The 27,487-nt window shown below is 48.6% G+C and overlaps 2 protein-coding genes and 1 pseudogene across 4 annotated transcripts in view; 1 reads left to right on the top strand and 2 right to left on the bottom strand.

Moving 5' to 3' along the window:
• Positions 1 to 4,270: 4,270 nt before the first annotated feature.
• Positions 4,271 to 5,824, bottom strand: LOC110299362 (annotated as a pseudogene).
• Positions 5,825 to 8,714: 2,890 nt separating this feature from the next.
• On the top strand, positions 8,715 to 15,888 carry LOC115031482 (uncharacterized protein C19orf85-like). Its single transcript, XM_029479053.1, has 2 exons — positions 8,715 to 8,887; positions 15,375 to 15,888. Exons 1-2 carry the CDS (start codon positions 8,715 to 8,717, stop codon positions 15,886 to 15,888), a joined length of 687 nt encoding a protein of 228 aa, XP_029334913.1.
• A 3,207-nt stretch (positions 15,889 to 19,095) lies between these two features.
• The window catches only part of LOC110298127 (isochorismatase domain-containing protein 2A), a 27,567-nt gene continuing 19,175 nt past the window's right edge, over positions 19,096 to 27,487 (bottom strand). For all 3 annotated transcript variants that reach the window (XM_021167156.2, XM_029480137.1, XM_021167155.2), the window contains 5 exons: positions 23,577 to 23,723; positions 23,240 to 23,449; positions 22,979 to 23,049; positions 22,769 to 22,886; positions 19,096 to 19,412 (listed from right to left, as the gene is read on the bottom strand). In XM_021167156.2, coding sequence (XP_021022815.1) covers positions 19,329 to 19,412; positions 22,769 to 22,886; positions 22,979 to 23,049; positions 23,240 to 23,449; positions 23,577 to 23,714 — 621 coding nt within the window. In that variant the 5' untranslated portion in view covers positions 23,715 to 23,723 and the 3' untranslated portion in view covers positions 19,096 to 19,328. The remainder of the gene's footprint in view (positions 19,413 to 22,768; positions 22,887 to 22,978; positions 23,050 to 23,239; positions 23,450 to 23,576; positions 23,724 to 27,487) is intronic.

Genomic DNA, 27,487 nt, shown 5'->3' with positions numbered 1-27,487 from the left:
TGCTGGTATCTGGGGCCAAGCTTGCTCTCTGAGACTGTGCTGAGACTTTCGGATAGGTTATTTTTGTTATCTTAATTGTTTTTTTGTTGTTTTTGTTTTTTACTTTTTGAGGCAATGGGCTCATGTAGGCTCATGAAGCACGGGCTGGCCTTGAATTTTTTTTTTTTTTTTTTTTTTTTTTTTTTTTTTTTTAGTTTCTCGGTGTAGCTCTAGAGCCCAGGCAGTCCTGGAACTCACTCTGTAGACCTCGAATTCAGAAATCCTCCTGCCTCTACCTCCCAAGTGCTGGGATTAAAGGCGTGTGCCACCACTGCCCGGCTGCCTTTTTCTTAAGATCTATTTATTTTTACCTTCTCTGTATATGTGAGTTCCCACATGCATGTCTGTGCACCACATGTGTGCCTGGTGCCTGAGGAAGCCAAAACAGAGTGTCAGATCCTTTGGAGCTAGAGTTACAGGGCAGTTGTGAACTGTCTGGTGTGGTTCCAAGGAACCGAAGCCCAGTCCTCTGTAAAACTAGCAGTTGTTCTTAACTACAAAGCTATCACCCCAGGCCTAACTTAGAGGGCTGGTGAGATGGCTCAGACTGATGGTACTGATGCTTGCTGCCCAGTCAAGCCACATCGGTAGAGGAATTTTAATCCAGCAACATCGCTATTGTGGCTGGAACACAGATATGACCTCAGTATACACCTTTAATTCCAGGAGACAGAGGCAAGCAGATCTTTGAGTCCAAGGCCAGACTGGAATAGAGCAAGTTTCATGTAAAGAAAAGCTTAGGACCAGGTTTGGTGGTGCATTCCTTTAATCCCAGCACTCAGGAGATAAAGGCATATAGATCTCTGAGTTCTAGGCAATCAGTTCGGTTGAATCAGTGAGTTGAGAGGCTATGTAGAGGAGTTCAGAGGTAGTTTTTATAGAGATGGTTTTATAGAGACAAGTTGCAGGTGAAGACACAATGAGCCAGAGAATAAAAAGAAGCCAAATTAGAACAGATTTCTAGAGTTAGTTTGAGGTCAAGCAGAGCAATTCAGTCAGAAGCTGAAGGAATCAGTCACTTTGGAGAGACCAGAGCAGCTGAGTTGAACCAGCCAGCCAGAATTCAGAAAGAGCTAGAAAGGGTAAGTTTATTCAACAGTAAGCATCAGAGATGGCAATTACATCTGGAAAATAACAATTACATTTACAACATACATATGGTGAAAGGAGAGAACCAACTCCCACAAGTTGTCCTCCAATCAGTATCTATGCTGTATGGCAAATACATGCATGCCCATACGCACAAAATAGGTAATATGTATGAGAGAGAGAGAGAGAGAGAGAGAGATCCAGAGAACCCGCCTTTGATTTCTAGAATTCACAACAGTGGCTCACAACTGTAACTCCAGTCCCACAGAACTCTCCCTAGACAACGTGGACACAGGCACAGACATGAGTGTGGTAAAACACATACACATAAAAAGAAATGTATTATTTAAGTTCAAAGTCTCGCCTGAGATTCAAGGCAGCCCTTAGCTCTGAGGCCCTGCAAAGTCAAAAAGAAAGTTCCATGATTCTGATATACAGTGACACAATAAACACCCTGTAGGGTCCGAAAGTCGCTGAAGACTTCAGACTCAGTTAGTATGCAAAGACAGTTTATTCTAGAGAAACAACCAGCATGCAGAAGTCAAATATTTTTCAAAACATTGACCCCAGACAAAGGTGCATAGGCTTCCTTCTTATAGGGGGACTGTCAGGAAGGATCAGGTAATCTAAAATTTCATTGGTGAGTGCTAGGTTGGGGGGTCACGGGTGGTCAGTGGCCTGCATTCCTATGTCATGAACGTTTAACTATAGGATGAGGTAGGGCTGCCCAGTGCGGATGGCCCATTCTGAGATAAAGTATTTCCCCATTTTTGTGGTTATCCCCAGGTCTTCTTTGGGAAGAGTTTTATGACCTTGTTTCTGTATTTTATGGTCTGTTCCTGGAGCTGGTGCCTAATTGCTTTCTTTTCAAAGTCAGGCCTGGTCCTTAAATGAAGACAAATGGGGTTTATGTTGCCCTTTCAATTCCCATTCCAAAATGGGGGAGTGGGAAGATAGGAAAAACCAAAACAAAACACCCAAACCCAGCAGGGCAAACATTAGACCCTGTACTTCCACTGCCGCAGCAGGGCACATGACATCCTGTGGGCTTTGTTGCAGCATGCATGGCCTCCGTGGACGCTCTACATTCTTGGTTTCTCCAGCGTCCTCAGGTTCCCATCTTGTGGAAGACATCACTTCCACAACTTCATACATGGTCCACTCAAGGTCTTTGTAGTGATTTGAAACAAAATGGCCTCCATAGGCTCATAGGGAGTGACAGTATTAGGAGGTGTGGCCTTGGAGGAGGTGTGGCTTTGTTGGAGGAAGTGTGTCACTAGGGGGTGGGCTTCAAGGTCTTCAAAGCTCAAGCCAGTTCACTTCCTGAATGCAGAACGCTGAGTTCCTCCACCACCATGAATGTCTGCATGCTACCATGTTTCCTAAGATGATAATGGACTAAACCTCTGAACCTGTAAGCCAGCCCCAATTAAATGTTCTCCTTTGTAAGAGTTGCCGGGATCGTGGTATCTGTTCACAGCAATAGAAACTCCACTCTTAGCAGGTAAAATAAGGTTTTCTGGAATACAAGCACTCTGGTACTGGTTAACTGAGATGGGGCCTTAAGTGGTTACCGAGCGTGGGTGGGGGTGGGAGGGGTAGCATATACAGCGTGGATACACTAGACACAGGATTTGTTTTCTAATTGCAGTGGATGGCATACTGTTCCATACTGTTCAGAACAGAATGTAAATTAAGATGATGAATGATTTAATTCTGGAATTTTCCACGTGGTATTTGAAGACCAAGATTGATTGTCTAAAACTAGAGAGACCTCAGATTACACGAGGCTGCGGGGGGTGGGGTGACGGGGTTCCAGGAATTCTCACACAAATGGAAACAAGAAAAGGGGGCCTGGGACCTTGAGCTGGACCACCCAACATCAGTATAGATATTTTTGCGCCCCCTGGCGGAGCATCCCCAAGTTGCAAGCTGTGTGCTCAGGCTGGACATGGCTTGGAAACAGAGGAGCTCGTGGATGTTTCTCTTGGCTGCTACGAACAAGGAATCCAGGTCAACTTCTGGAGCTGAGCTAGCAAAAATGCTGTATTAGCTACAGCAGTGGTGGCCCCTGGCTGGCCCTGGAAGTGTGAGCCTTTCATTCGACTCTGGAGAGATCTGAGAGTACACTTCTAGCAACTCTGGACCAAGGAATTCCAGCCTTCCCCCACCTACCAAGATTTGTAAAAAATAGACTTTATCTGGACGTGGAGACAAGCCTCCCTAAGGAACCACCCATAGGACCTAGGTGTTAACAGCTCTGAGGGGAAAGGTTTCCTTGACACAGTGTTGCAGTTCCGCTATCCTGGAAGTTAGGCACCAAGAAATACCACAAAGTCGCACTATACATCAAATCTTACACAAGAGATTTACTGGGAAAGACACAAGAGGGTGGCTGCCTCTGCTCAGGTGAGAAGCAGCAAAGAACTGGACAGGAAGCGGGCTTCATATAGAATTTCCTGGGTGGGAGGGTCAGAACTTTCTAAGTCTGGGCTTGATGGGATTCTCTGGTCTCTTCTTGGGCTTGTTTGTTTGTTTGTTTGACCTTTCCTTTCCTCTGTAGGACAGAGCTTGGCTGCTTGCATCTCTATGGGCTGGAAATGGCCTTTATGGTTGTTAGTCTAGGGGCAGGGCCTGGCCACTGGCTCTCCTCCAGGGACTTATACTCAAAAGGGTGGTTCACTTTAAGATAATATACTTTTTCTTCCCTGAATTCTCTCCCACTGATGCAGTCTCAGGTTCAGCTGGGTCTGTGTGCTTCCTTAGAAAGGAATAAATAACTGTTTTTCCTTTCTTCTTTTTCCTTCAGATTCTAGCCAGAGCCTGAGTGTGCTCTTAAACTTCCTCACCATGGCTTTGGACTTCCTTGCTCTGCTGTGTGGCTTGGCTACCTGCTGTCTTGTGGCTGACTTCCCAGTTCATCTTCTCCCTCCCTTCTCCTCCTCTTCCTCCTCCTGACAACTGTGAGCTTTACAGCTTGCCTGCTCTGGGACTTCTTTTCTTTTCTTTTTTTGAGTTAGATTCTTTACTAGGTATTAGTGCAGGCAGATGCCCTGGTTCTGCGATCCCCTCTCCCTTTTAGGTCAGGGTGAGCAGGTTTCTTCAGAAGAGCCTGTGGGGCTAAGACTTCTGAACCCCATGGTCAGAAGCAGAACTGGAAAGCTTCAAATACATGCTGCTTCCATGCTTCCAGGCTGGGCAGCAGGGAGGAGAGGCCAGGGCTCTCCATCAGACACCTTGGAGGCTTGGTAGGACAGCAGCTGTACACCCGCCTCTGCCGGGAGGCCGATCACAGTGGGCAGCATCACAGGGTTGGAGGGCTGAGCTGGGAACATGAGCAGGGGTTGGCCCCTGCATAGTGGCACCTCTGGTCTGAAAACAGTTCCGTTGAGCACCTGCAGCATTTGTGTGGTGCCCTAGACCAAGCCCACAGCTTGGTAGGAAGTACCTGTCAGGGCCACAGTCAGGAGGCATTCCCCGCAGCCCTGCTCCCCTGGAACCCCAGGGTTGTGGAAGATGGTGACATTGAGGCCAGTCTCTTTCACCAGTAGCTTAGCGTTCACCAAGTTCATGTCTGCCTGCTTGGATGCTTCTCTCAGAAGGCCGACAATGACTACAGGGCTTCAGAGATGTTCCTTGTGTAACCATCTGGATGGTCCCTTTAGGGGAGCCAGCCCAGGCGTGCATCAGCGTGCCCAATGCTTCTGCCAGACTAATCCAAGGCTTAGTGTGTAGAGAGAAGGCACTGGTAAAGGGCCTGAGCGTTCACGACCCCTGTTAGAGATTTCCCCTTCACCATGTCCACAAACTGGACTGCGATTTCCTCCCCACAGCGGCTCTGGGCCTCCTTGGTGCTGGCACCCAGGTGGGGACAGCTGATGATGTTCTCGTGGTCCACTAAGGCCCGGTAGTGGCTCTTCTGTAAATATATCCAGTGCAGCCCCAGCACACTGACCAGACTGCAGGGCACCTTCATCCACAATGCCTCCTCGAGCACAGTTCACCACTCGCACGCCTTTCTTGCACTGAGCAAAGGTGCTGTCATTCAGCAAGCCTGTGGTGCAAGGCAGGAGAGGGGTAGGGACAGTTATGAAGTCACAGAGAGGCCAGATCTCCTCCAGCGGCAGCTGCTGAACACCAAAGGAGGCCGCGACTTCAGGAGAAATGATGGGGTCATATCCTACAGTCTTCATTCCAAAGGACTGCATTCAGGTGGCCACCTCTCTTCTGATTCTGCCTAGGCCAAGAATTCCCAGTATCTTCCCATTCAGTTCTGTTCTATGACCTTCTTCTGGTCCCATTTGCCATCTTTAATTGAAGCCGTTGCCTGGAGAATCTGCCTGGCCAGGCACATGATCATCCCACAGGTGAGCTCCGCAGCACTGAGGCTGTTCCCATTAGGGTTGTTCATGACTAGGATGCCCTTCCTCGTGGCAGCCTACAGATCCACATTGTCCACGCCTGTGCCAGCCCTGCCCACCACCTGGAGCTTCTCTGCTGCATTGATGACAATAGCAGTGACCTTAGTAGCTGACCGGACAATAATGCCTTCACAGTCCTGCAGCTCGGCTGTCAGCTCCTTCTTGCTCAAGTTCTGCTTCTCCACCACCTGCAGCCCTCCATCTTACAGGATCTTCCGGCAGCAGGGCTCCAGGCTGTCACTGATGAGTACTTTGCGCAGATTTGCGAAGGCCATTGCTAGAGTCAAGCCTTACAATCAGTTGCTCTGGGTGGGCAGAAGCACTTAGTTCAGGAAACTGCAGGCAAGGGCTGGCTCCGGTGACTGGGCAGGAATTTTCTTTTCTTTTTTTTTTTTTTTTAAGAAAGATCTATTTAGCTGGGCGTGACGGCACACGCCTTTAATCCCAGCACTTGGGAGGCAGAGGCAGGTGGATTTCTGAGTTCGAGGCCAGCCTGGTCTACAGAGTGAGTTCCAGGACAGCCAGGGCTACACAGAGAAATCCTGTCTTGAAAAACAAAACAAAACAAAAAAACCAAAAACAACAACAGCAAAAAAAAAAGACCTATTTATTATTATATGTAAGTACACTGTAGCTGTCTTCAGACACACCAGAAGAGGCCATCAGATCTCATTACGGATGGTTGTGAGCTGCTTGTGGACGTTGTACATCGTGGTGCGGAGCCTAGTGCGCACCACGATGTACAACGTCCACAAGCAGCCTGGCTGTCCTGGAACTCACTTTGTAGACCAGGCTGGCCTCGAACTCAGAAACCCGCCTGCCTCTGCCTCCCAAGTGCGGGGATTAAAGGCGTGCGCCACCATCGCCCGGCAATCTAGGTCTTTTCTTAATTCTTTTTTCTACTGCTTGTGGACGTTGTACATCGTGGTGCGCACTAGGCTCCGCACCACGATGTACAACGTCCACAAGCAGCTGCTGGACTTCATGAGGGGACCCTGATTTCCCCTTCCCTGAATCATATGATAGCTCTGCTGAGGTACCTCAAGAGACCTGGTAGTATGTCTGTTCTGCCTTTAAATTCTTTAAATCAGCAGAGAAAATGAACCTGTATCATCTTCATCACTATATGGTAACACACACTCGCGCACACACACACACACTCGCACACTCACACGCGCACGCACACACACACTCACACACGCACACACACATACACACACACGCACACATGCACACACACACTCGCACACTCACACGCGCACGCACACACACACTCACACACGGAGCGACTGCTTGTGGACGTTGTACATCGTGGTGCGCACTAGGCTCCGCACCACGATGTACAACGTCCACAAGCAGCACATACACACACACGCACACATGCACACACACACTCGCACACTCACACGCGCACGCACACACACACTCACGCACACACACTCGCACACACACACACACACACTCGCACGCACACACACACTCACACACGCACACACACATACACACACACACGCACACATGCACACACACACATACACATGCAGAGAGAGAGAGAGAGAGAGAGAGAGAGAGAGAGAGGGAGAGAGAGGGAGAGAGGGAGAGAGAGGCCCCAGCAGGAGTGAGGAACTTCAGGGCCATTCCCAGCCACACACTGAATGAAAATGAGGACCTGAGGACCTGACTGTTCCTTAATGTGGTTGAAGAGAAGGTCTTATGGCAGATATCAGGGAGAGCACAGCCAGAGGCATCTGGAAGAGTCCAGACTAAACAGGGCCATGGGGCTCAGGGGAGGAAGAGAAGGAAAGATAGAGGGGACAGGGAGAGCCCATGGAAACCGAGAGAGCTTGTGGACCAGGGGGGTGCCAAAATGGCTGAGTTATATAGGAATAGGAAGCTGGGGAAAGAGAAGTGAAGCCCAGGCCCTGGGCTGGAGAGGTTTAGGGGTGCGGGAGGAGTGAGAGGTGCTGGGGGGAGCCACAGGGATTGTGGGAGACTTGCCCTGGGTTTCTTTGGGACCTGACATTTTAAGTTGAAAGCCAGCCTTGACAACATAAGAATTACATAAGACCCTGTCTCAAAAATGAAATGAAATAAAGCCCAAGAGACACAAGGAGTCTAAGAGACCCTGAGAGGAGCCAAAAAAGGCCAACATGGTGAAAGACAGGATCAGAGACACTAGAGAAGAGGGAAGGACAGGCGAGATACACAGGAAGGGACAGTATAAGAATGAAGAAGATTGACAGCCATGAAGCTAGTGAGAATTCAGGAACTTTTAGAGGTGGGAGAGATGGAGGGACCTAATTCAGGAAGAATTTCAAGGAACTAGAGGCACCAGGGTGTTTGGAGACCCTGACTATCCCCAAATAGACACTTGTCACAGAGGCTGGTCCTGTCTCTCAACAGCAGAAGCCAAGCCACGTTTGGCTCACAGCCTCTCCTTCAGCCAGGGCTCCAGTACCCTCCATCCGAAATGGCACTCACATATACACACCCTCACACAGACATACACTTATATAATTATTTAAACAACCCAGAATCCCTTGCGGGAGAACCTCGGAGGTGTTCAGTTCTCCCCACCCCTGGAGTCTGAAACCTGGCTCCCTCATGGTTCTCAGGATTCAGACGCTAGAGTCTGGTCCCCTCACAAAGAAGTAGGCCTTGGGGTGGGGTAGTCTGAGGGTGATGGGCTTATGTGGGGTGCTTGACCCACCCCGGATCCTTCTTCCAGCCACCAGCGATCCCCTCCCCGCGTCTCCTTTTCAAAGGCACTCAACATTAATCGCTGAGGTTGACTCTGTGCCTAGCCCTGCCTTGCTAAAGAGGCTTTTGTCCCCTTAATTGGCTATCTCTAAGAGCCTTTCTCCGCCTCAGCACCCACGCGCCCCTGCTTTATATCCCAGGCCCAACTATGTGTTAATTGGGCATGTAAGACATGTGCGGAACACCCCCTCCCCTCCCTGCCCCTGGCCTTCCTATATGAGCCCCTCACCTGCAGTCATCCGAGTCCAGCATCTGCAGTGGGACAGGCACATCGGGAGGGCTCACCTTAATTACCAGGGTGGTTTTCCATTCTGTAACGCCAGACCTTGAGGCCATATGCTCCTGTCCCATCTTGGGTTTTTGGGGTGATTTCTGATCTGCATTGTGACTCCTAAGCAACCGGCCATGCACCCTGGATCCCCTGCAGCCCCTGGGGTCTCTGAGCCTGGACCCCGAGAGCTGTGTGCCTTTGTGAGCGGGGCTTCGGCCCACATGCTGCGGGCCCTGCAACCCAGGCGTATTCGGCCTTCCAAACGCAGACCCAACCACCGGAGGTTTCTACACAACCAGATCTGCAGGTAAGGGGTGCTGGGAAGAGGCACAGGGTGGACACCGGGAAAACCTCAGGCTGATTTTAGCACCATTTTGCGTGCATTACTGTGTGCTTTCTGTGCTGAGTCAACACCCATCGCTCAGCAAAGCCAGTGAAAGCTTTACAGAGCCTGAGTCCAGGTGTGGGGGGGACAGAAGGTAAGAATGGCTCGAGTAAATAAGTGTAGCCAGGCACTGTGGCACGGGACTGTAATCGTAACACTCCCGAGGACGAGGCAGAGGGACTGCTGCGAGTTTGCCTAGCATGTGAGAGGCCAGCCAGGTTAGGTAACAAGATTCTGCCTCAAAAATAAATAAATAAATAAATAAATAAATAAATAAATAAATGAGAGGGCATGGCACCACCATGTGGATAAGCATTGAAAAGAAGATTTCAGACAAAGTAGGTCTCAGCTGTTCAGCCAGAACCCATAAATTGAGAAGTCCAACAAAGCTGCCAGGCAGGAACCGGCAGAGAGGCTGTGGCTAACAGGGAAGAGGCTCCCTCTGGAGAGGATGAAAGCCCTAGAGCTAATTAGAGGCCTTGGTTGTACAAGATAGTGAACACTGGTCAGATGTGGCAACACACGCCTATAACCCCAACAGGCTGAGGCAGGAGGATTGCTGCTCATTCCATCCCAGCCATTCTCGGCTACAGGGTGAGAGGGTAGGTGTAAGGGGACTGATGGATTTTGGGAAGGTAAGTGTGTGTTATAGATTAGTAGGAAAGGAGCTGCAGTTTTGAACTATGTATTTTAAATTGTTATAAGTAGGCTCATCAAACATCTGAGTTTCAAAAGTGGAATGAGTTGGACTGTGAGGTTTTTCCCTCATCAGCCATATTTACCCGGCCTCTGGACAGTTCACTTTCTCACGTGGCACCGTATATCAATGGTCCTCAACTTGTAGATCCAGACCCATTTGGGGTTCACATATAAGCTATTCTGCATATCAGATATTGACATTAGAAAATTTTCCATTATGAAATAGCAAGGAAATAGTTTTATGGTTGGTTGGGGGCCAGCATGACATGAGGAACTGCATTAAAGGACTGTAGCATCAGGAAGTTTGAGAACCACTGCCATATATGGTATGTTAAGGTTTCTTTGTAATTGGCATATGCTGTGTATGTGCAAAACAAAATACCTTTTAAATTAAAACAGGAATCATAACAATCGACACATTTTTCCCAGAGAGAAGTCATGGTTCTTATTATTCCTGTAGTATAATAATTTAAGCTGGACAGACAGACAGCTCAGTGGTTAACAGCACTGATGCTCTTCCAGAGGCCCTGGGTTCAGTTCCTAACACCCACATGGCAGCTCACAAGTATAACTCCGGTTCTGGAGGGTGGGAGGATCTGATGCCCTCATATCTATGCACATAAAATAAAATTGAAATAAATTATTTTTAAAAAATTCAAGCTCGGAGAAGCTAGAGAGATGGTTCAGGGCTAGAGGGGTGACTGCTCTCCCATACATTCCCTGCACATATGCATGTCAGGGGGCTCACAGCTACTGCAGTTCCAGGAGTTCTGAAGCCCTCTTCTGGTTTTCACGGGCAACTACACTCACACGCACATATCGCCTGCACCCTCCCACATACAGACAGACCATATATCTAATTAAAGAGAAATCTTTTTAAATGCCATATATGGAGCCCCTTGAAAAAGTGTCAGTCAGTTGTCCAGAGGTCAGGTGAATATGGCCAACAAGGCAAAGCCTCATAGCCCAATTCCTTCCACTTTTGAAAATCGGATACTTCACGAGAAGTCCAGTAGTGCCACGGAAAAGAGGTGGGCCTTTTCTGCTGGCCAGTGCCAGCTGCAAGAGTCGACGTTTTGGGTGCATCTCATGGATCTGCTGAGCATGTTTCTCAGATGTAATGGTTTTGCTGGGATTGAAAAAGCTTAGGGGGTCAGACTGGCTGCAGATCACTTAACAGTGAGTGACCTGTGATCTTTTTTTTCTCCACGTTAGCTTTGGGATGTGCTGAACTGGCCACTGCCTGTTGTTGTGTAGAACACACTTTTCATTGCATGCCACAGTCCAAAGAAACAGTTCTTGGGCCCGGTGTGGTATTCCTTGCCTTTAATTCCAGCATTTGTGAGGCAGAGGCAGGGGGAGTTCTATGAGTAGAGGCCAGCCTGGTCTACAGAGTGAGTTCCAGGACAGCCAAGGCTACATGGTGAGACCTTGTCTCAAACAAAAACAACAACAAATCTTTCTATGTTGTATAGAAGGACATGGTTTTACAAAAAAAATATTTATTTATTTGTATTTATACAAGTACACTGTTGCTGTCTTCAGACACCCCAGAAGACTGCATTGAACCCCATTACAGATGGTTGTGAGCCATCATGTGGTTGCTAGGGATTGAACTCAGAATCTCTGGAAGAGCAATCAGCGTTCTTAACTGCTGAAACATCTCTCCAGCCCCTAAAACTTCTTGAAAAACAACAACAAAAGAAAGAAAGAGAGAAAGAAAGAAGGAAGAAAGAAAGAAAGAAAGAAATGAAACAACTTTTTATTTTCGAGACAGGGTTTCTCAGTGTAGCCCTGGCTGTCCTGGAACTCACTCTGTAAACCAGGCTGGCGTCGAACTCAGAGATGTGCCTGCCACCCTCCTGAGAGCTGGGATCAGAGCTTTGTGCCACCACACCTTGCAAACCCAACGTCTGGAGTCACCATGGTTCTGTTTGTTCCTTACCAGTTCCTGGGCCAGATGCATGATTGCGGTGACAAGTTGTCTCCTCTGCTTCTCTGCTTTGTTTGTTTGTTGTTTGTTTTTGTACTCGAATTTTAAAAAAATCACTCAGGCCAGGCATCTAAACCCAGCACTTGGAGGGGAGAGGCAGGCAAATCTCTTAAGTTCGAGGCCAGCCTGATTTACAGAGTGAGTTCCAGGACAGCCTGAACTACACAGAGAAACCCTGTCTCAAAAAAAGACAAAACAAACAAATTTTTAAAAATCAAAAACAAGAAATCACTGATGTTTACTGTTTATTCATTGCCATTTCCATAGTACAAGAGCTACAAATAATAAACTAGCAAAGCGACATAAAGTGAGAAATCTGAGTTGAAATGATGTTTTAACGTATCAACATTTATTAACAATGTATTCCAATATCAAACCTCAAGTTGAAATAATACTAAGCAGAAACTATTTTGCACCAACCTTGGAGCAGCGTGAATGAAGTTCAGGTTTCATCTTCATTGTAGTATAAATGTAAGCAAGGTAGTACAGCCTGTAATTATAGTGCCCAGCGGGTGGAGGCACAAAGATGGGGAGCTCAAAAATAAAAGATCTGGGATATCCCAAGTGCCATTGAGTTCACTGAACACTTCTTTTCTCCCTAAAAACAAAGGGTTTGTGTGTTCCAGGCAGGCCTCAAACACAATTATATAACAAAGAATGACCTTGCACTCCTGATCCAACTGCTTCGACCTCCTGGAATTACAGGTGTACTTCATGTCAGCTCAATGAGCCTAGAGGATCGGGAACTCAAGGTCCTCCTCTGCTACACAAGGACTTTACGTCTAACCTGGGCTATACACAAGACACTATCAAAACAAACAAAAAATGGCAAATTTTGCTGTTATGTAAAATATATGATGAGTACACTACACTGTTGCTGTCTTCAGACACACACCAGATAGAGGGCATGGGATCCCATTACAGATGGTTGTGAGCCATCATGTGGTTGCTGAGGATTGAACTCAGGACCTTTGGAAGAGCAGTCAGTGCTCTTAACCTCTGAGGCATCTCTCCAGTCCCCATGATAAAGTATTTCTATGTCCTGGTACTCACTATGTCAGCCAGATTGGTATCAACCACCCACCAATCTTCCTGCTTCAGCCTCCAAGAGAATCGACATTATATATGTGGAGCTTCGTGCCCAGCTTATAATTTAATATTCTCTCTCTCTCTCTCTCTCTCTCTCTCTCTCTCTCTCTCTGTCTGTCTGTCTCCCTCCCTCTATTTCCTGTTCTGTCTCTGGAATCTTTACTTTACTAACATGGGATCTCCAGGCTGTTTTCAAATCCAGTATGTGGCCAAGGATGGCATTGAACTCCATTTTCAAGTGCTGGGACTACAGCTGTGTGCTGTTGCACCGGCCATGAACGGCCATTAAGGGAAATAAAGCTAGCCTGAGAAGACTTGCCTCTAATTCTCCTGCATTCTAGTCGATTATGTGTAGACTTAATCACAGGTTTGGCTTTTCCCAGGCTTTAAAATTTCAATTTCAGAAATTAGTATACAAAGTACCTGGTTTCCTTATGGGATTTTCTTTCTCCCTTTCTTTTCTTTTCTTTTTGGTTTTTTGTTTGTTTGTTTGTTTGTTTTTTTGTGTTTTTTGTTTTTGTTTTATGAGACAGGGTTTCTCTATGTAGCCCTGGCTGTCCTGGAACTCACTCTGTAGGCCAGGCTGGCCTCGAACTCAGAGATCTGCCTGCCTCTGCCTCCCGAGTGCTGGGATTAAAGGCGTGCGCCACCATGCCCCGCTGTCCTTATGGGATTTTCTTACCTTTTCTAAAAGGCAGGCGGATTTCTGAGTTCGATGCCAGCCTGGTCTACAGAGTGAGTTCCAGGACAGCCAGGGCTATACAGAGAAACCCTGTCTCGAAAAACCAAAAAAAAAAAAAAAAAAAAAAAAAAAAGATTTATTTATTTTATGTGAATGTTTTTGCCTGTCTGTATGTGGGTCTGTGCACCACATGGGTGCAGTGCCCCCAGAGACCAGAAGAGGGCGTCAGGTCCATTGGCACTGGAGCTACAGATGCTTGTAAACCTCCCAGTGCTTGCTGTGAATGGAATCTGGGCCCTCTGCAAGAGCAGCCTGTGCTGTTAACCACTGAGCCATCTCTCCAGCCCCACCTCTGGCATTTTCACACACAGTTGGGATACCCTGTGTGCAGTTTGACGTTGACTGCTGTACCATCAGAGAGCTGAGTGCTGGCTGGATTTGGGTACTGTTAATCTGGATCATTACCTGCCTCCGTATTTTGTCAACATCCTTCTCTCCCTGGCCTGTTGATTGGTTTAGTAAAGTGCTGACGGCAATAGTTGAAGCGGGGGCGGAACTTCCAGGCAGAGAGAACTAGCCACACGGGTGGTGGGCTAAGATTAAATTAGATGAGCTAGCTGGGAGGTAGCCCAAGCTAAAGGCCTAAGTTCTTGTAGATATTAATAAGTGTCTGCGTCATTATTTAACCACTGGCAGGTCCAGAAATTCTCGGATCAACCCAAGGTGGGTGGGATCAACCCAATCTACACACGTAGATCCCACCCACCTTTGTCTCCCTGCGCTACCCTCACTTGTACCCTTCCGCCCATAGTCTTCCTCTTCCCCCTCTGCATCACAGGCGTTCTACTACCCCCTCCATCTGCATCTTCTGCCCTTGGAGCTTCATTGGTCCCGCCTTGTGCCTTTTCAAGTTTCCTGGTCTCGACACACGCTCACTCCCACAGAAATATACATATATACAGATTAGCAGCTATGGGACAGCTAGATGGCTCAGCAGGTAAAGGTACTTGCAACCAAGCCTGACTTACTGAGTAAAGTTCCAGGAACAGGGCTGAAGAGATAGCAGTAGTTAACTTGCTGCTCTTCCAGCGAGCCAGAAATCAGTTCTCAGCACACATGCCCTGTGGCTCACAACTGTCTATATCCCTCCCCTGGCCTCCACAGTCACCCAGATACACTCACACAAATACATAGACATTAAAAAAACAAACAAAAACCCCCAGAAACTCACATAAAGCTGTCCTCTAACTTTCACGTGTGGTGTGGAGAGAGGGGGAGGGAGGAGGTAGAGGGAGCATACACACACACACAAATAAATGTAAAAAAGTTATTTAAGATAATAACAAAAATTAATTTTTAGAAATAAAAGAATTCGGGGAAACACAATTCAGCCCCAGCTGTTTGTGAAATCCATCCACGTGACCGCTAGGGAGGTGGGAGTGCGAGGAGTGTTGGAGCTTCTGGCAAGAGACAGGTGGGCGTGGGCAGAATTGAAGAAAGCTCGCTTAACAATACGGCGGTGCACCGCTGGCCCACGGCTCCCGTTTGCGATTATTGATTGGAAAGGCTCTCTTTCCCCGAGACATTAAATTTTCATATACTGGAATAGGGTTATGATAAATCTTCACTGTCAAGACGTGCCCAGGATTGGGCTAAAGGAACTTCCTTGTGCGGTGCACAACCCTACAGCAATCAGAACTTCCCAGGGAAGACGTATTAACCTGTCAGACTCAAGGAAATGAAGGCGGGGCCAGGAAAATAACGGGTAATGGGGGTTGGGGGAATGGGCCTGAAAAGAAGAGACTCTTCTCCAGATGAAGCACAGGGCAGGGAAGGGAGAGCCGGGAGGGCGGAGCTAAGAAGAGGGTCTTTGTAGGCGTACAACTGAATACAACTGAATCTCTCCTCCTCTCCTCCCTCCCTCGCTCCTCCCCCTCCCTCTCCAGGGAGTTTGCCAAGATTGAAGCCGCCACCCAGCACCTGGCTCTGACCATCCTGTCTCAAAAAGCCCCTGCCCAGAGACCACCGTTCCGAAGGCCACCTCCGCCGCCTCCGTCCCCCTTCCTGGGGGTGGCGTGTGCAGAGGCTCCCATGGAAGCGCCCCACGGCAGCCCCAGCCTGAGCCCAGTTGCCCTAGACACCTCAACCCTTGATCTCTTTGATGACATTCTGCTCACTCCTAACCGCCCCTTGGTGACTCCTGACAGCTTCTGCCAGACTCTCGCTGCTGGTAACCCCCAGGTGGCATCCGATTTCATCTCTCATGCTCTGGGCCCAGGAGACCAGGGACAGCCAACCCCAATACAGGCTCCAAGGTTCTCCAATCTTCTGCTCCCTCCCCAGAATGCCCAAGGGGGCATCTTGGAGCCTGCAGCTCTAGGCTGTGGTTGGGTAGACAGTTGGGAGGCACCTTATGCCTGTGATCCTCAGGGAATCCTGGACAGCTGGGGAACCCTTTGAAACCCAATCAACACAGGCCAAATCCGTCTCAGGCCCAGCCAACCTCCCTGCTCCTGACAGATGTAAGAATATTGCGCAGTTGGTAGAGTGCCTGGCTAACATGCAAGAAGCCAGGATTCCATGCCCAGAACCCTATACATGTGTAAAATAAACCAAGCCCAGGCTCCCACTGTGAACCACAATCCAGAGCTCCCAGACCCACGGCCATCTCTCTCCACTTTGAGACTAACCCCTGCATATCTCCTGCATATCACATAGGAACAGGATGGAGAACTCTGGGAGGATCTCTGGCCATTCATTTTCCTTTTCCCTTCTTCCTTCCCAGTGGATGGGTCCCCCACCCCACCCTCTCTCTCCCTCTCTCTCTCTCTCTCTCACACACACACACACACACACACACCTGTTCTTTGCTTGGCGTCTGCTCTGTCTCGACAGTTTCTCAATTCCACAGAGCATTGCTATGGATCAGGCCCAGGCCTTGGTGTCAAGACTCTGCAGACAAGATCCCGGTCTCTGTGGGTACATCAAGCACACGAACCTGCAGAGAGCTTCAGACAGCAAGATCAATTTCCAGTTTTTGATTGGAATGAGCATTAGGACACAAAATATGTGGCTGACCGAGAGAGAGGACTATTGGACATTGCATGATCAGAGAAGGTGGGGAACGCTAAGCAGAATCAGGCTGTAGGAAGGCATGGATCCTGGGGCAGGAACTGCACAGCCAAGACCCTGAGGTGGGACTCTGAGGCCACTAAGACAGGTCGATGTAGCTGGAGAGTTCTGAGTTTGTAAGAGGTGTGAATTGGAGAAAAACCTAGTTTTTATGGTAGGTTATTAGGTTTTTTGTTTGTTTTCTTTTTAGACAGTGCTGGGATTGTGGGCCTGTGATATGCCTCCCTCCCCTCTCTTAGGATTTCCCCAAAATGCTCTAGTCTGTCTATCCTGACCAGGGCAGGTCTCACCTTCCTATGTGTACTTGTGTCCTGTGTCCTTGGGGTGGGGTGGGAGTGCTGCCCCGTCCTTCTCCAGCTCTCAGATCCAGAGGGAGACCTGGGATTCCTCAGTAAGGAGCTGCAGGGGTTGGGCTCCAGGCCTCTCAGACTCAGAGCTGGCAAGCGGTGGCTACTGCCAGTGGCTAGGAGAGCCAGCCCAGCCCCAGCCGCTGGTTAGCAAGCCAGGCAGGACCTGCGCACAAGCTTGTGGTTTGAGAATGCTCCACCAGGGGGCTCCGGTGTCTCTAAATCACGCCGGCTGGGTGCTGGCTTTATGGTTTGAGGGCTGAAAGTCATAGAGCAGTCTCCCTTTCCCTGTCCTGAGTTCCCATGATGCACTTATGTGTAGAGTCTGGGAGTGTAGCAGCCAGCAAGATTATACCTGGAAGACCTGGGGAGGAAGATCTCCACAAACAAGCAAATGAGAAAATGCCAGCTCAGGAGAGGCATTGGGGGCCCCGAAATACAGTGATATGGAGGTGGGGGAGGGGTTGCCTCAATGAGAACACCCTCTTTGAGGGTGTCACACATCCATGAAATCCGAGGTGGTCTTTGGTTTTCAAGGCCAGCATTTCTGACCTGCAGACCCAGTCCTAAGAGGCTTGAGATAAGATCTATGCTGGGCTGTGTTTCCTGTATCAGGTTCCCGGGGGCTGGGAGACATGAGGAGGAGGATCGAGTGCTTCTCCTTCAGTCAGCTGACTCATCATCCTACAAAGACATCAATGGATAGACAAGGGCCGTCCACCGAATCAGCTCGCGCTCTCTCCAGAAAGCGATTACAAAGAACTTGGACTTGGAATCTGAGATGTCCCAGGAAATGCAGTGATTCCCTCCCTCCCTCCCTCCCTCCCTCCCTCCCTCTCTCCCGCCCTCCCTCATGTAATCCACAGTCTCTCTAGTTTTAGTTCAATTGGTGTTGGTCTTCAAATACCGCACAGAAGATTCCAGAAATAAAGCATTCGTCTTAATTTACATTCTGTTCTGAACAGTATGGAACAGTATGCCATCCACTGGCAAATATTATGCTGTTAGAAAACAAATCCTGGGGGCTAGAGAGATGGCTCAGTGGTTAAGAGCACTGATTGCTCTTCCGAAGGTCCAGAGTTCAAATCCCAGCAACCACATGGTGGTTCACAACCATTTGTAATTGGATCTGATGCTCTCTTCTGGTGTATGTGTGAAGATAGCTGCAGTGTACTCATATAAATAATAAAAAAATAAATCTTAAGGAAAAAAAAAGGAAAGAAAACAAATCCTGTGTCTAGTGTATCCACACTGTATATGCTATCCCCCAGGTAATCACTTAGGCACCATCTCAGTTAACAGAAGGGCTGTCCCAGTTCCACGGTGCTTGTGTTCCAGGCACCCTTATTTTACCTGCTGAGAGTGGTGACCGGTATAAAAAGGCAAACTCACTTGGAAGACTTTCTCCTGAGAAGTGCATCTGTCTCTTCAATGGCATCTCCGACACCCGGGTGACTCCACTTCACCCTAAGCTTCCTCTCCATAGCTTTATGGACCGCCCGTGCAAGGGCTTCATGAGGGAAACCTGTCCCTGCCACACTGTCTGGTCTTCCAGGCCCTTCTCTGGCACCTCGGTGCAAACCTGCACAACTTGGATGTGAGGGCCTGCCTCGTGGAGAGGGGCCAGCGGGGTTGTACTATCTGAGATGGGGTGTATGGCTGGTTTTGTGTGTCAATTGGACACAAGCTAGACTCATCCGAGAGAAAACAGCCTCAGGTGAGGGACCGTCTGCATGAGATCCAGCTATAAAGCATTTCTCAGTTAGTGATCAGTGTGGAAGGTCATAGCCCATTGTGGGGTTGCCAGGCAGTTCTGGACTCTATAAGAAAGCAGGCTGAGCAAACCATGGGACGCAAGGCAGTAAATAGCACACTTCCGTGACCTCTGCATCAGCTCCTGCTTCTGGTTCCAGCTATGATCTGGTAAGTGTATGCCAAGTAAACCCTTTCCTCCCCAACCTGCTTTTTCATCATCGTGCTTTGTCTCAGCAGCCGAAACCCTAAGACAAGGGGACAGCCAGAAACTCTTCAAGACGCACACACTGCCTGTCATGCAGATGTGGCCTCTGTTGGCCCAGCCTGGAGGTGGGAAGAGGCACCCCCCTCTCCTCAACCTCCAAAGACCCATCTCCTTCTCTCACCTGCACACCCCCAGTAGCCCCTGGGACACCCCACAAACGCAATAGTGTTTCAGTTCACAGCAACATCAATGTTTACTCAGAATATGGGTCCCAGTCTGTGACACTTTTTTGCCCTTTGCTTATGAGGTAGACCTCTCTTCAGTCAACCCCCGCCCCCACCCCTTCTAGCACTCAGGAGTCTCATTTGCTTTTCAGGACCAGCAGTTCACCCCTCCTCTCCCGTAGGGCAGATGCTCCCACCGATGACAGAGTAAGTCTTGTCTCAGTCATGGCCTGGAGTTCAGCAAGAGGTGAGGGGGTTCTGGCCTTGGAAGAGGCCCAGCAGCCCGCTGTCTGGGACCGGCTCCTTAATGATCTTCTGAATCTGTGGAGAGAGGTCAAGAAGTTAAGAAGCCTCACGTCTCTCATCCTCCTGGCAGCCTCTCGCCCCAAGCCAATCACTCTGCTAAAACGTTCTCCCGGAGGCTGGAGAGCCGGCTTGGCCGTTCAGAGCATCTTCCGTTCTTGCAGAAGGTCTGGGTTCAGTTCCCACCTCCCACATGGCTGCCTGCAACTCTAACTCCAGTCCCAAAGGATCCAGGGCCGTGCTCTGGACTCCTTGGGCACTGCACACATGATTTGCAAAACACATATACAGGCAAAGCCTCCACATACATAAAGTAAACTAGAAACAGTTTTAATGTATCCTGAGGCTAGACATGGAGGGGCATACCTTCAACGTAGAGCTTAGGAGGCAGAAGCAAGCAATAGCTCTGATGTTGAAGCCAGCCTGATCTACAATTAGAGTTTCAGAGCAGCCATGGTTATATAGTAAAAGCCCCTGTCCTAAAAAGTGGGGGATCCCCTGGGAATGGACTGGGGATAAGATTCAGTGAATGAGACATGTGTGCAAGTGTTAAGACTCAAGTTCTGATGCCCAGAACCCACATAAACGCTCGCTGGGCAGGGCCTGCTGTAATGCCAGCCTCTAAATCCCAGAGCAAGCTGGCTAGTGAGAAGCTACCCACATCCTCAGGCTCCAGGTTCGACAGTCAGGCCTTGCCTGTATGTATACGGCAGAAGAGCGGTCAAGGAAGGTTCCAGACGTGAACCTCACGCCTCGTCACGCATACACATCTCACCACATGCATGCAAATGTTCACGTACACCCACTCTGCACACAGGCCCACAAAAATGGAAGAAAAGAAAAATGGCGTTTTAATCTACTTCTTGAAGTACCTGCCTGGTTGAGCTAATTGCCCGCCATCTTGGTCTGCTCTGTTGCCCTGGACCATTAGTGGTGGACAGCTCTCTCTTGGGGTCTCTTCCTCTTCTTCATTAATCTTATCTTCCCCATCATTCCATTAGGCCCTCAGCTCCTGCACAGGGCCAAACTGTGCCCAAAACCCTTGACTCATTTACAACAACTCCCTCTTGGACAGGAGTAATGAAGCACATTAGCCATTGGTTAATCTCCAGAAATCCAAAGTGTGTATGTCCACGGCCTCCACTCTGGCTGCCACACCATCTCCAGTAGGATCTGTGTGACAAGTTCCACAGGCTGAGGCCATTGACCTCAAAAGGGGGAGGCCTCCTAGAACCAGTTGTGGAACTCTTCACTGGAGAAAAATTATTGAGCTGTGGTTCTCATGGCAATCTATCTGTTTTGTTTTCTCTTATTCCTTTTCTTTTCTTTCCTTTTCTTTTTTAGATTTATTTATTTATTTATTTAATGTATATGAGTACACTGTAGCTGTCTTCAGACACACCAGAAGAGGGCATCAGATCCCATTACAGATGGTTATGAGCCACCATGTGGTTTCTGGGAGTTGAACTCAGGACCTCTGTGAAGAGCAGTAGGTACTCTTAACTGCTTAGCCATTTCTCCAGCCATCTCTCCAGCCCCCTCTTATTCCTTTTCTTATTTAAATGTTCCTGGTAGCCTAGGCCAAGATCTTAAATAAGAATAATGGGTAAGAAACCATCCCTAGAGATGGGGCCACTAACATGACCTTATCCCCAGGGAAACCAACGCTTTACTTTCTAAATCATTTACAAAACTATTATGATAAAAATTTTCCCAACAATAAAATTTCATATGGCTACACTTGTGTGTCATCGAAGGTGGATTTTGGTACATGGTAAAGAAAGCCTTAATTAGAAAGAATTAAAATAGCTGAAATTTATACATTGAAGATTATAAAAAAATCAGGCATTAGATGTTAAATAATAATTGATCATGGGGCTGGAGAGTTAGTTCAGCGGTTAAGAGCACTGACCATAAAAGATTTATTAACCTGCTCCTGGAAATATGTCACTAGCCTTGGATGACAGCCCCCACTGAATACATCCTTTTAGAATTATTATATTTTGATGATTTTTTTTTCTTTTAAGATTTATTTATTTATTATATGTAAGTGCATTGTAGCTGTCTTCAGACACTCCAGAAAAGGGAGTCAGATCTCGTTACGGATGGTTGTGAGCCACTATGTGGTTCCTGGGATTTGAACTCCAGACCTTTGGAAGAGCAGTCAGGTGCTCTTAGCCACTGAGCCATCTCTCCAGCCCTTGATGATTTATAATGATGTTACCTGTTCTGTTTGTGATTCACTGAATACATAGTTTCAGAGTTGTAATACTTGGATGATGTTTGTGTTTTACTGTGCCAAATGATTTTGTTGGTATCTGTGATTGTTTCACTGGATACAGTTCCTAAGAGATGTACTGTTTGGTTTTTTAATGTATAAAATCCCCTGCTTGAGAGCTGCANAATACACTCAGATTCAAACTGCCTCTGTGTTTGTTTCTGTTTTTCACCGCTGAATCCTTACCCACCTATATCCAAGGACTCACATTACAGGGACCCCCATACCTGACTGGGGTGGTCCATGACACTGGTGAAGGCCCACTACTGCTTTCAGGATCCTGAAGGGGCCTTCCGGCTGGTCACACTGCTCCATTCTGCCTAATGTAACGCTGTTGTTTCAGCCTGCCTGGCCCCTGGATGTTTCAGAAGCCTACAGAAGTTTTATTCCTCAGTAAAGCATGATGGTGCATATTTGTCATCCCAGTTTTCAGAAGGCTGAGGCAGGAGAATTGCCATGAGTTTGAGGCCAGCCTGAGCTACAGAGTAAGACTGTCTCAAAGAGGAAAAAAAACAAACAAACAAAAAGCAAAAAAAAAAAAAAAAAAAAACCAACAACAACAACAAAACAAAAAGGCCAGGGCCAACAACATGGCTCAGCGAGCACAGATTTGTCTTCAGGGAAGACCTGTGTTCTGTCCTGGGAACCCATGTGGGTGACTCCTTCAAGTGAGCTTGTGCACATAAACACACAAACACACACACACACAAAGACACACACGCATGCACGCATGCACACACATGCTACAGTGTGAATAAAATAAATGAAGAAACCACCCTGGGTAGTGTTGGTATGCTTGGGAGGCAGAGACGGGTGGATCTGAGCTGGAGACCAGCTTGATCTACAGAACCAGTTCCAGGACATCCAGAGACACCCTGTCTCAAAAGAACCAAACCAAACCAACAAAAACAACAAGAAGCCAGCTGGGTGTAGTGGTGAGTGCCTGAAATCACCAGGGAGGCAGAGGCAGGAAGAGCAGAAGTTTAAACTCACCCTTGACTACACAGTGTGTCCAAGGCTAGCCTGGCACACAGGAAACCCTATATCAAAAGGAGGGGTATTTCTTCTATTCACAGAAGCCCAAAGGGCCCAGTACCTTCTTGAACTGGGGGTGGGAGGCATCCCTCACAAGCTGCAGAATGAGCGATTCGCTGGTGGCGAGGAAAGCTCCACTCTGTCTCATCCGGGCCAGTGCCACCAGCCGGTCAACCTGGCTGCAGGAGAGAGGGAGAGAGGACGGGTGTGCACGCTGTGGTGCACCCGACGACACACATGGCAGGCGCCATCCCCACAGAGACCCTCTCACCTTCGAGAAGAACAGGCGTCCACCACTACATGAACCTGCAGTCCCCGGTGAAGTAGGTCCAGAGCCGTGTTCTAAGGGCAGAGAGATCAGGTCCAGCCCCAGAGCACAAACAGGGCTCCCAGTGAGGGATTGGGGAGTCCAAGTCAGAACTGGGTACTACTGGGAATGAGGATGAGGAAGGCTCAGCCAGGGCCCCAGAGCAGGAGGGAGGGCCAGGAGGTGAGGATGGGGAATCGAGGGGACAGGCAAGGAGGGTCTCACCAAGATGCAGGCTTGGGTCTCGATGCCACAGAGTAGCACAGACTGAAGCTGGGACCTGCCATCTAGCTCCTTCTGTAAGGCGGGTACCATACTGAAGCACGTCTTACTCACTGGCCGAATGCCCTGAGCGCCCAGCTCAGGAACTGTGGGGCCCAGGCCTTCTGGGTACTGCTCTGTCAGCACAATGGGGACATCTAGCAGCCGGGCCACCTACGTGGGGAAAGAGACAAAAGGCTGGATCTCAGGGATGAGGGCTGGGGACTGGATTCCTGTGGTCTGAGGGGAGAGGGCTTGGGCTTGGACCCCTGGGTCTTGAAAAGAAGAGGGCGCTACATACCTTAAGCATCCGAGCAGCCACTGACACGATCTGTGGGAAGTAGGCTATGCTAGGACGAAACTTCTCCTGTAAGTCACACAGGAACAGGATGGAGGACTCTGGGAGGATCCGGCCCAGGCTAGCCCTGGCTGCTGCCATTTCCTAGGGCTGGACAGAGGGACAGTGGGCAGGGTCAGGTGAGGACTCCAGAGATTCCGAGAAGTGCTTAGTAAATGTGTGGTTTTGACACAGCACGGCCACGTCAAGAGCCAAACCCTCAGAACAATGAATGCTGAAATGGGCAAAGCCTTCACCAAATCTGAGCATGAATATTGACAATGTGTGCAGGAAACGTCCACCAAAGCTTTCTCCCTACCCCTGGTGTTTGTGGCCTGCAGACTGCCCTCTACAGAGACTGCTCCTACTGAGATCAGCTAGCCTGCCTCCTTGTTTATCCACATGTAGGAAGTCTACCTCCCTGCTCAACTGTGTGGTGGTGGTGTGAATGGGCTTGGCCCCCATAGATTCATGTGTTTGAATGCTTGGCCTATAGGGAGTGTCACAATTGGGAATACAGCCCTGTTGGAGTAGGTGTGGCCTTATTGGAGGAAGTGTGTCACTGTGGAGGTGGGCTTTGAGACCTTCCTCCTGGCTGCCTGGAAGTAAAGTCTTCTGGAGGCCTTCTGATCAAGATGCAGAACTCTCAGCTCCTCCTGCTTCTTGCCTGCCTGGATGCTGCCTTGTTTCTCACCTTGATGATAATGGACTGAACCTCTGAACCTGTAAGCCAGCCCTAATTAAATGTCCTTTATAAGACTTGCCTCGGTCATGGTGTCTCTTTACAGCAATGGAAACCTTAACTAAGACACCATGGATAAAACCACTGTTGCCTTCTGGGACTTGGGAAGATTCTCACACATGGCAGATTACCCAGTTATAGAAACTAAGGAAAACCTAGTAGGCGTTACAACGCTGGTGAACCCCAAAAGGACTATATTCAGGAAAAGGGCCCATAACAAAGGCCATGACTGTAACTTCCACACTCAGGAGGCTGAGCCAGGGGGATCACTGAGTGTTCAAGGCCAGCCTGTGGCTAAAAAGAGAGTTCCAAGTCTACCAGGAATATGGAATAAGACCTTGTCTTTAAAAGCCAATGAAGGAGCTGGAGAGATGGCTCAGCAGTTACAAGCACTGGCTGCTCTTGCAGAGGACCTGGGTATGATTCCCAGCAACCTCCCGGCAGCTCACAACCATCTGTAACTTTAGTACCAGGGCACTCGGTGACCTCTTCTGGCCTCTGAAATGCCAGGCAATGATGTGGTCCACTGATATACATGAGGGTAAAATACCCATACACATAAAATAATTAAATTTTTTAAGAGAAAGATGTTGAAAATAGGAAATCAATAAAACAATGTTAAAATAAAATAAAGTTTAAATGTGCAGAGGGCATATTCATGTGTGTACCACATCATGTGTGTAACATTGTTAACCTCGGAACAGAGCGTTTTCACCACGGCAAGTAGAAACCCTGCATCCATTAACAGTCACCTTAAATCCCTTCCTCCCTATCCCCTGGCTGTCTGTATCTGTGGCTTTGCTTGTTTTGGCCATTTATTTTTTAATTTGTGTGTGTGTGTGTGTGTGTGTCCTTGCTCCTGTGTACACATGCACTCATGGGCACATGTGCATGCATGTGTAGTCACAGGAGGATGGCCAGTATCTTTTTCTCTTGCTCTCCACCTTATTACCTTGGGCAAGGTCCTCACTAAACCAGCGTCACTCCGCACACCATGGCTGAGGTCACAAAGCACATACAACCATGCCCAGCTTTTACATCAGCACTGGGAATCTGAACATACACTGACTTTCTATGCAGTGTTCACGCATCTATGACACGTACTTCACTGAATGAGCCATCTCCCCACACAGGCTAGTGAAGACACCTGCCCAGTAACACTTTTGCAAGAGGAAAACCTGTGTTCCAAAGGGGCCAGGACGTTTGTCCTCACTTCCCCTGAATGGAGTCTGTCCACCCACAGGATCTGAGGCTTCACAGACAGTGGCATGTGTCAGCTAGTGTTCTTAGGAGGCTGTGCTGTTGCAGAGTCCTCAGACTGCTGCACGACTCAGGGCTCCTGCTGGCCTTTCCCACTGTGTGTGTGGACTTGTTTGTGCTCATTCACCATTGATTCATTCAGAGGGATATGGAGACGCAGGCACTTAAGGAGGGGGAGACAATGAAAGAGGTGCACACCCAACAGAGGGGACACTGAGGGAGGTGCATACCCAACAAAGGGGACACTAGGGAGGTGCACACCCAACAGAGGGGACACTGAGGGAGGTGCATACCCAACAAAGGGGACACTAGGGAGGTGCACATCCAACAGGGGGAACACTGAGGGAGGTGCACACACAACAGAGGGAACACTAGGGAGGTGGTGGTAAGCAACAGACTTTTTTAAAAGCTAAGTTGTAAGGACACCAATATTTATTATTACCAAAACTCAGGCCAGGCACAGTGGCACAGGCCTTTGATCCCAGCACTCAGAAAGTAGAGACAGGCAGATCTCACTGAGTTCAATATTAGCCTGTTCTATGTAGCAAGTTCTAGGGCAATCAGCTCCATAGAGCTTCATAGAGAGACTGTCTTAGTTAGGGTGTTATCACTGTGAAGAGACACCATGACCAAGGCAACTCTTATAAAGGACAATATTTCACTGGGGCTGGCTTACAGGTTCAGAGATTCAGTCCATTATTATCATGTCGGGAAGCATGGCAGCAGCCAGACAGGCGTGGTGCTGGAGGAGGAGCTGAGAGTTCTACATATTTTTCCAAAGGCCACCAGGAGAAGACTGTGTTCCAGGCAGTGAGGAGGAGGGTCTCAAAGCCCACCCCCACAGTGACACACTTCCTCCATCAAGGCCACACCTCCAACAGGATCACTCCTTTATGGGTCAAGCATGTTTAAAAACAACAGTTGGGGAGGGCGATGTAGCTCACTTGATGGAGTGCTGGCCTATCATACACAAAACCCTGGACTCAGTCCCCAAACCTGTACAAACTGGGCATGGTGGTACATGCTTTCATCCTGGCACTATGGAGATGGAGGCAGAGATGGGAAGACATGAATTGTCGTCAGTTACATATTGAGTTTAAGGCCAGCCTGGATTCCATCAGACCCACTCTCACCTGACCTCCCAATCCCACCCTCCAACCCATCAATGCGTCTATCGTAAGAAATACATTTTCTTGCCAAGCCTGGTGCTGCACAAAGCACGCATAGAAACATACTGACTGCTACAGGCTTCTGGCATGAGTACTGGGAATTCCAACTTCCTCACACTTGTGTGCAGGCACGTTCCCTCCTGAGCGATCTCCCAGCCTTAGGTAATGTATTCTATCTGTAAAGGTGGCAGTGGTAGTAATGTGGACAGCAGTAGAGGACAGCAACTTAAAGGTGTGCGCCAGCACTGCCTGGCTTTGTGGAATAGTGTTTGTTTGTTTGTTTTTGAGACAGGGTTTCTCTGGGTAGCCCTGGCTGTCCTGGAACTCATTTTGTAGACCAGGCTGGCCTTGACCTCAGAAATCTGCCTGCCTCTGCCTCCCAAGTGCTGGGATTAAAGGTATGTGCCACCACCTGGTGCTATTTATTTATTTTAAATACAAAGTCTCACTATGTGAGTCTGGCAGGCCTCCAATGCTTGGCTCAGTCTCCTGAGTCCTGAGAAACAACCACGGACTACCACATCCTGCACAGTTACTCTAATTTTGCAGCAGCGTTCCTCTCTCTCTCTCTCTCTCTCTCTCTCTCTCTCTCTCTCTTCCTTTCTTCCTCTCTCCCTCCTTCCCCCCTTTCTCTTTCTTTCTTTCTTTCTTTCTTTCTTTCTTTCTTTCTTTCTTTCTTTCTCTCTTTCTTTCTCTCTTTCTTT

The sequence above is a fragment of the Mus caroli genome, chromosome 7, assembly GCF_900094665.2.
Source record: "Mus caroli chromosome 7, CAROLI_EIJ_v1.1, whole genome shotgun sequence".
Taxonomy (NCBI): domain Eukaryota; kingdom Metazoa; phylum Chordata; class Mammalia; order Rodentia; family Muridae; genus Mus; species Mus caroli.
Note: the sequence above shows the minus strand (reverse complement) of the source record. Positions and strands in the feature narration are given on the sequence as shown.